Source organism: Tachysurus vachellii, chromosome 12 (genome assembly GCF_030014155.1).
Source record: "Tachysurus vachellii isolate PV-2020 chromosome 12, HZAU_Pvac_v1, whole genome shotgun sequence".
Classification (NCBI taxonomy): domain Eukaryota; kingdom Metazoa; phylum Chordata; class Actinopteri; order Siluriformes; family Bagridae; genus Tachysurus; species Tachysurus vachellii.
The window spans coordinates 26,553,808-26,562,961 of NC_083471.1; the positions used below are offsets into that span (position 1 = coordinate 26,553,808).

The 9,154-nt window shown below is 43.4% G+C and overlaps 1 protein-coding gene across 2 annotated transcripts in view; it reads left to right on the forward strand.

The window, feature by feature from the left end:
• The first annotated feature begins 1,565 nt into the window (after nt 1-1,565).
• The window catches only part of ap1b1 (adaptor related protein complex 1 subunit beta 1), a 28,567-nt gene continuing 20,978 nt past the window's right edge, over nt 1,566-9,154 (forward strand). The window contains exons 1-6 of one of the 2 annotated variants that reach the window (XM_060883629.1): nt 1,566-1,640; nt 5,451-5,511; nt 6,779-6,884; nt 7,438-7,573; nt 8,071-8,316; nt 8,941-9,131. In XM_060883629.1, coding sequence (XP_060739612.1) covers nt 5,475-5,511; nt 6,779-6,884; nt 7,438-7,573; nt 8,071-8,316; nt 8,941-9,131 — 716 coding nt within the window. In that variant the 5' untranslated portion in view covers nt 1,566-1,640; nt 5,451-5,474. Of the gene's footprint in view, nt 1,641-1,924; nt 2,018-5,450; nt 5,512-6,778; nt 6,885-7,437; nt 7,574-8,070; nt 8,317-8,940; nt 9,132-9,154 lie in introns of those variants that run through there. The other variant, XM_060883628.1, reaches the window with a different exon arrangement.

The window sequence follows — 9,154 nt, forward strand, 5'->3', positions numbered from 1 at the left end:
GTGTACACAGAGTGTGTTTACTAAGTAGTACAGAGTGTGTTTACTATGTAGTACAGTGTGTGTTTACTAAGTAGTACAGAGTGTGTTTACTATGTAGTACAGTGTGTGTTTACTATGTAGTACAGAGAGAGTGTGTGTACACAGAGTGTGTTTACTATGTAGTACAGAGTGTGTTTACTATGTAGTACAGAGTGTGTTTACTATGTAGTACAGAATGTGTTTACTATGTAGTACAGAGTGTGTTTACTAAGTAGTACAGTGTGTGTTTACTATGTAGTACAGAGAGAGTGTGTGTACACAGAGTGTGTTTACTATGTAGTACAGAGTGTGTTTACTATGTAGTACAGAGTGTGTTTACTATGTAGTACAGAGTGTGTTTACTATGTAGTACAGAGTGTGTTTACTATGTAGTACAGAGAGAGTGTGTGTACACAGAGTGTGTTTACTATGTAGTACAGAGTGTGTTTACTATGTAGTACAGAGTGTGTTTACTATGTAGTACAGTGTGTGTTTACTATGTAGTACAGAGTGTGTTTACTATGTAGTACAGAGAGAGTGTGTGTACACAGAGTGTGTTTACTATGTAGTACAGAGAGAGTGTGTGTACACAGAGTGTGTTTACTATGTAGTACAGTGTGTGTTTACTATGTAGTACAGTGTGTGTTTACTAAGTAGTACAGTGTGTGTTTACTATGTAGTACAGTGTGTGTTTACTATGTAGTACAGAGTGTGTTTACTATGTAGTACAGAGAGAGTGTGTGTACACAGAGTGTGTTTACTATGTAGTACAGTGTGTGTTTACTATGTAGTACAGAGAGAGTGTGTGTACACAGAGTGTGTTTACTATGTAGTACAGAGTGTGTTTACTAAGTAGTACAGTGTGTGTTTACTATGTAGTACAGAGTGTGTTTACTATGTAGTACAGAGTGTGTTTACTATGTAGTACAGAGAGAGTGTGTGTACACAGAGTGTGTTTACTATGTAGTACAGAGTGTGTTTACTATGTAGTACAGAGTGTGTTTACTATGTAGTACAGAGAGAGTGTGTGTACACAGAGTGTGTTTACTATGTAGTACAGAGTGTGTTTACTATGTAGTACAGAGTGTGTTTACTATGTAGTACAGAGTGTGTTTACTATGTAGTACAGAGTGTGTTTACTATGTAGTACAGAGTGTGTTTACTAAGTAGTACAGAGTGTGTTTACTATGTAGTACAGAGAGAGTGTGTGTACACAGAGTGTGTTTACTAAGTAGTACAGAGTGTGTTTACTATGTAGTACAGAGTGTGTTTACTATGTAGTACAGAGTGTGTTTACTATGTAGTACAGAGAGAGTGTGTGTACACAGAGTGTGTTTACTAAGTAGTACAGAGTGTGTTTACTATGTAGTACAGAGTGTGTTTACTATGTAGTACAGAGAGAGTGTGTGTACACAGAGTGTGTTTACTAAGTAGTACAGAGTGTGTTTACTATGTAGTACAGAGTGTGTTTACTATGTAGTACAGAGTGTGTTTACTAAGTAGTACAGAGTGTGTTTACTATGTAGTACAGAGTGTGTTTACTAAGTAGTACGCTAGTGGGCGCAGTGGAGCAGAAGCCTGACTCATATGATCACAGTAAGAGGAACAGAAAGGCCACTCAGGTAAGCTCTACTCGGATGAGCTGTTCTTTTACTCTTATTTCTGCTGTACTTCGGTGTATCAGCTCTAAATTTAGCTTCTCGGGTGTTTTGTTCGTCTGTGTGGCAGCGCAGGAGGATTAACGGCTTAAATAGCTCTAAATCTCCGGCTAAACAAGGTCATGTCACTGGCGTTAGCTTTAGCGAGCTGACCGAGACCCAACCGTCCCCGCGCTCCCTACACATGCGCACTTCCCTAATGAGTGCAGTATCACGTGCTGCCTGAACCAAGTGCACTCCTTAGTGCAGGACGCGGCGTTTGACACTCGGTCTTTAAGCGTCGTTTAGTTTCAGTCAAATTAACAAACACGCAAAAAATGGAGTGGGCAAGTCAGTTATGTGTGAGTATTTAAACACGTATTAAAGTATTTAAACACGTATTTATTACGTGTAGTTTGTGTTTATGATTTATTTTAGGTTTCTGGCTGAATGTTTAAATGTAACCTAGCGGACTTGCTAGCTTAGCATTGAGCCACAGCGCTAGCATGAGATTATTATTGTTATTATTATTATTATTATTATTATTATTATTATTGTTTTATATCACTAACTGTAGAAAATAAAACTAACTAGTGTTAGGTATTGGTTAGATAAATGACCAAGGAAACTAAGCCAGCTAGTTTAAAGCTAGTTGTGTGTGTAAAGCTAGATGTGTGTGTGTGTAAAGCTAGATGTGTGTGTGTGTAAAGCTAGATGTGTGTGTAAAGCTAGATGTGTGTGTGTGTAAAGCTAGATGTGTGTGTGTGTAAAGCTAGATGTGTGTGTGTGTAAAGCTAGATGTGTGTGTGTGTAAAGCTAGATGTGTGTGTGTGTGTGTGTGTGTGTGTGTGTAAAGCTAGATGTGTGTGTGTGTGTGTGTGTGTAAAGCTAGATGTGTGTGTGTGTGTGTGTGTGTAAAGCTAGATGTGTGTGTGTGGAAAGCTAGATGTGTGTGTGTGGAAAGCTAGATGTGTGTGTGTGGAAAGCTAGATGTGTGTGTGTGGAAAGCTAGATGTGTGTGTGTGGAAAGCTAGATGTGTGTGTGTGGAAAGCTAGATGTGTGTGTGTGGAAAGCTAGATGTGTGTGTGTGGAAAGCTAGATGTGTGTGTGTGTAAAGCTAGATGTGTGTGTGTAAAGCTAGATGTGTGTGTGTGTAAAGCTAGATGTGTGTGTGTGTGTAAAGCTAGATGTGTGTGTGTAAAGCTAGATGTGTGTGTGTGTGTGTGTAAAGCTAGATGTGTGTGTGTGTGTGTGTGTGTGTGTGTGTGTGTGTAAAGCTAGATGTGTGTGTGTAAAGCTAGATGTGTGTGTGTAAAGCTAGATGTGTGTGTGTGTGTGTGTGTGTAAAGCTAGATGTGTGTGTGTGTGTGTGTGTGTGTGTGTGTGTGTAAAGCTAGATGTGTGTGTGTGTGTGTAAAGCTAGATGTGTGTGTGTGTGTGTAAAGCTAGATGTGTGTGTGTGTGTAAAGCTAGATGTGTGTGTGTGTGTAAAGCTAGATGTGTGTGTGTGTGTGTAAAGCTAGATGTGTGTGTGTGTAAAGCTAGATGTGTGTGTGTGTAAAGCTAGATGTGTGTGTGTGTAAAGCTAGATTGTGTGTGTGTGTGTGAGTGTGTAAAGCTAGATTGTGTGTGTGTGTAAAGCTAGATTGTGTGTGTGTGTAAAGCTAGATTGTGTGTGTGTGTGTGAGTGTGTAAAGCTAGATTGTGTGTGTGTGTGTGTGTGTGAGTGTGTAAAGCTAGATTGTGTGTGTGTGTGAGTGTGTAAAGCTAGATTGTGTGTGTGTGTGAGTGTGTGTGAGAGTGTGTAAAGCTAGATTGTGTGTGTGTGTGAGTGTGTAAAGCTAGATTGTGTGTGTGTGTAAAGCTAGATGTGTGTGTGTGTGTGTGTAAAGCTAGATGCGTGTGTGTGTAAAGCTGTCATCGTCGAGCTAGTTTGCTTTTAAAATAATTCATAATAATTGTATGATTCTTGTCACTTTATAATAGTGTTTGTCAGTGTTAACACACACACACACACACACACACACAGTGTGACTTATTAATCTGTGGTTATTGACACAGATTTATAACGTAATAAACTTTGTAATGCTGTTTTATTAAATCCACACTAACACACTACACCGTGCGGGTCAGACGTACTTGTGTAGTTAATACTGACGAGGACACTTTAGTTTAAGGTTTTTATGGACTTGTATTTAATGTAATGACTCATTAAAGAGTGAGACGTCACACTGTTTGTTCATGTTTAGTTGTTCCAGGTTAACGAGTGTGTACGTGTTCTCAGCGTTTCCTGGTTTAATAGACAGACTGCAGCACAGGCAGCTCTTCTGTAATGAATAATACATAGAGTTTCTCTGCTGTAACTGATCTCTAAAGCAGCTTCACCGCAACCAACAGGAGCCTTTCGGCCGTCACGTGGCAGCGTGGGGCAATTTGTTTATAGTAGCTGATGTTAGAGAGACGTCGGGCATCGGTGTGTGTAGTAGAGCCTCCTGAAGGAGGACACAGGGTTTGTGTCTCGATCGTGTGTTCTGTTAAACTGTTAAACCTTAAACATCGTCGCCGTTATCAGTTCACCCACAGACACGGAGCTCTCGGAGATTATAAGCCACACCCACAAATAAACCACACCCAATGACAAACAAGAACAAGCCACGCCCACACATTTAAGTCTGGAAACGCACATACAGTATAGTATTAAATTTAAGCTTGTGTGTGTGTGTGTGTGTGTGTGTGAATAAAACAATAAGTGGACTACATGAGGATGACTGACAGGTAGTTTACATCCTCGCTGCTTAAACATGTTCAGCAGTAAGATCTTAATTTTAACAATAGATGAAGCTTTAGCTGTGTTTGTTCTGTACAGCCGTGTACGTATACAAGGTGTGTGTGTGTGTTGTATGACTCATTATACCGTATGTAACCAATCAGCATGGAGCAGAGCTGCAAGCTCCGCCCCTTCCTCCCTCACCTTCACCTGCCCAGAGTTAGTCATCATATCAGCAGGATGACACAGGTTGTGTGATGGTTTACTCGTGTTTACTCGTGTTTACTCGTGTTTACTCGTGTACTCGTGTTTACTCGTGTTTACTCGTGTTTACTCGTGTTCTCGCCGTGCTCCGAGGAGCTCCGGTGTTTTCAGATGCTCCTGTTTACACAGCTGTATGTTTCTGTTGTGATGAACCTGAACACTAATGAACAGTAGATTTAGATTTAGATGATGATGATGATGATGATGATGATCTTTGCTGTATTTGTTTTGCTCCACATTGTCACTTTAATCTCTACAGAAATGAGTGATTATTAATAGTGTTAATGTTTCTGGTCACGTGCAACAAACACAATGATCTTAATCACTCTGTTATTTATTTGTTTTCTTGCTTCCAGTGAAAGTGAGCTGCGTTTCAGAGCAGGATGTCAGACGTGTGTTATTTAATTCCCCTGTTTTCTGTGTTTTTCTTCTGTTTGGAAGACCTCTGACTCCTAAAGGTCCTGATGTTCAGGATTTAGGATGTGGATAACAGGAAACAGAGGGAGGGAGTGAGATCGTGTTGAGGAGTTTGTGCGATATTTCAGCTGAATAAAGGGAAAAAAAATCTCTTCAGAAGAGTTTTTCCTCTTTAGCACGTCTCCGTCTGTCTCTCTGCCTTAGGAGATCTCAGAGCTGATGGTCACAGGGATAAGGAACTGCGAGCTTCCTTTATTTTTCATGATCTTGCACTTCTGGTGTTTCCTGCTCTCCCTCCTTCTTTACGGAGTCTCTCCTTCTGACTGCTTCTTTCATTTCTGTGCAGGAAAACAGAGGCTTAGGATCCAAGATGACCGACTCCAAATATTTCACCACCACCAAGAAAGGTAGGTTTCTGCTGGAACTCTTACGTGAGCTCCGTTTCGGCCGTGTTTAATAATGCAGGAGTGTTGATTACAGAACAGGGTTCAGTGTGGAGTCGTGTTTCTCAGGTTTGTTTTTAAGTTCATTGATGAGACTCTTTCACTTAATTATATTTATTGTTTACTTATAACAACTTTTAAGGGTTAGTTATATTTAAAAAGTGTTAGAATACAACCCCTTAACCTTAACCCTCTTAATTAGGACAGATAGCAGACTGACTGACACAGAGGCCACGCCTCCTGCACTGAGACTGACTGACACAGAGGCCACGCCTCCTGCACTGGGACTGACTGACACAGAGGCCACGCCTCCTGCACTGAGACTGACCGACGCAGAGGCCACGCCTCCTGCACTGAGACTGACCGACACAGAGGCCACGCCTCCTGCACTGAGACTGACTGACACAGAGGCCACGCCTCCTGCACTGGGACTGACTGACGCAGAGGCCACGCCTCCTGCACTGAGACTGACTGACGCAGAGGCCACGCCTCCTGCACTGAGACTGACTGACGCAGAGGCCACGCCTCCTGCACTGAGACTGACTGACGCAGAGGCCACGCCTCCTGCACTGAGACTGACTGACGCAGAGGCCACGCCTCCTGCACTGAGACTGACAGTCACAGAGGCCACGCCTCCTGCACTGAGACTGACTGATGCAGAGGCCACGCCTCCTGCACTGAGACTGACTGACGCAGAGGCCACGCCTCCTGCACTGGGACTGACAGTCACAGAGGCCACGCCTCCTGCACTGAGACTGACAGTCACAGAGGCCACGCCTCCTGCACTGAGACTGACCGACACAGAGGCCACGCCTCCTGCACTGAGACTGACAGTCACAGAGGCCATTTTACCTCCTTCAGTGGAATTTGATATTAAACTGAAACCCTGTAGTGTGTGTGTGTGTGTGTGTGTGTGTGTGTGTGTGTGTGTGTGTGTGTCTGCATACACACTGTCATTTTCTAGCACAGATTTCCTGCTGCGTCTAGTGGGAGTGTTTGAGTTTTCAGAGTAAACTGTTCACACTAGTCTGCTGAACTGAAGCCCCAGTTTTGTGTTTATATTCTCTCTCACTCACACACACACACACACTCACACACACACACACACACACACACACACATTCAGACTGTGAGAAACTTTGAGTTTCACATAGAGATGAGAACATACAGTGTACACAGTGAGCTGATTGTGTGTGTGTGTGTGTGTGTGTGTGTGTGCGCGCGCTCCCAGGGGAGATCTTTGAGCTGAAGGCTGAGCTGAACAGTGATAAGAAGGAGAAGAAGAAGGAGGCGGTGAAGAAGGTGATCGCCTCCATGACTGTGGGTAAAGATGTCAGGTGAGTTAAACCACAGTGTAAAGTGAGTTAGATCAGACTGCTGCTGTGCATTAAACAGTCAGACGAGTCCTCTAGTGTGTGTGTGTGTGTGTGTGTGTGTGTGTGTGTGTGTGTGTGTGTTCTGCGATTATAAAGACACACAGTGCTGAGATGCTGCACAAACACACTATAAACATATTCTGGTTTACTCATAAACCTGCTGAGTTTCTGCAGACAGGTGACATCTCTCACATCAGGTGTTTATGAGGTGTTCAGTAGAACTTTATCCACAATGTGAACACTAATGTGTGTGACATAAGGGACTACAGCGTGTGTTTGGTCTCCGCTGTCACAGAGAGTGTTACAGGAAATGAATCCACTAGGGTTGTGTAACACATCCTGACATGAAGCCCATTCACCGTCTCCACCCTGAAGCGAGGTTTATGATGAAGTGTGTGTTTTATTCGGTTCATTTTGTATTACAACTGAGTGTTTTATATTCAGTTAGTGAGTGTATGTGCCGTCTTCCTCACCGCATGTACGTGACCCGGTCGGCCGTCTTGTCTCCGTACAGCGCTCTGTTTCCTGACGTGGTGAACTGCATGCAGACGGATAACCTGGAGCTGAAGAAGCTGGTCTACTTGTACCTGATGAACTACGCCAAGAGTCAGCCCGACATGGCCATCATGGCCGTCAACACCTTCGTCAAGGTCTGAATAAGTCACGGCTTTTAGAAAAATCGCACGAATACTAACTGTCTGTCCTACAGCAGTGTGTGTGATCATGTCACCATGTGGTTACTGCAGCAGTCTAATGTACCAAAACGACACTTAACACTTAACACACGGTCAGAAAGTGAACATTCAGAATGCAGGCGTATTCATACAGTCACTCGATTTAAGACCTCTAACGAGATCACAGGAAAAATGTCAGCTTTCTGTATCCTATAGTAATAAAATCTGATATTTATTTCTCTCAGGTTAACAGTCTGATAGCTGAGCTAATATTTATTAATCATTGTTAATGTGGTAAATGTTAACGTACTGTTCAGTCGTCAAATGTTAAACAGGTTTAATACAGAAAAGAAGTGAGGTAACTCATGGTCATAGGCACATTTCCCCTGGATCGCCACCAGAGGGCAGCAGATTAAAGTGCAGATTAAACTCGGATTAAAGTGCTTTATTTATTTATTTTTTTAACCCCACAGGACTGCGAGGACCCGAACCCTCTGATCCGAGCGCTGGCCGTGCGCACCATGGGCTGCATACGTGTAGATAAGATCACAGAGTATCTGTGCGAACCCCTGCGCAAGTGTCTGAAGGACGAGGATCCCTACGTGAGGAAGACCGCGGCCGTGTGCGTGGCTAAACTCCACGACATCAACGCACAGCTGGTGGAGGATCAGGGCTTCCTGGACACGCTGAAGGACCTGATCTCTGACTCCAACCCCATGGTGAGGCGCCTCCACCCCTGACCTCACTCACAACATCAGCAGCAGTCACTTTTATCGTCTTCCTCATTATGATGACGTGTCATGTTTAGATTTATTTATTAACAAGTCATAAAGAGTACAAATATAACATTTATTAACTGTGACTTCTGCTTTCTGATCAACTTTTCGTCTCAACAAACTTCGTGTTTTATTGTCCGTTACACTAAAGTATTGGCACCCATCAAAACAAAGGTGCTGTGTGTTTTTTAGGAAAATAATTACAAATATATATATATTTTAAACTCTCGTCCACTTTCATTAGTTGCGAAGAAAGTGTGATTTAGGGCACAGGGATCACTGATCACTACTGTTCACTGATCTACTGTTCTCAGGAACTAATCACTACTGTTCACTGATCACACATTAATGACTCTTGTTAATCCTCTCTCTCTCTCTCTTTCTCTCTCTCTCTCTCTCTCTCCCGCTCCTCTCTCTCTTTCTCTTTCTCCCTCTCTCTCCCGCTCCGCTTTCTCTCTCTCTCTCTCTTTCTCTCTCTCTCTCTCTCTCTCTCTCTCTCTCTCTCTCTCTCTCTCTCTCTCCCGCTCTCTCTCTCTTTCTCTCCCTCTCTTCCCCCCCCAAAATCAGGTGGTAGCGAATGCTGTAGCCGCTCTGTCGGAGATCGCCGAGTCGCACCCCAATAGTAACCTGCTGGACCTGAACCCTCAGACCATCAACAAGCTGCTGACGGCCCTGAACGAGTGCACCGAGTGGGGACAGATCTTCATCCTGGACTGTCTGGCCAACTACACTCCCCGTGATGACCGCGAGTCCCAGAGGTCAGAGGTCACGGCTGGGTCAC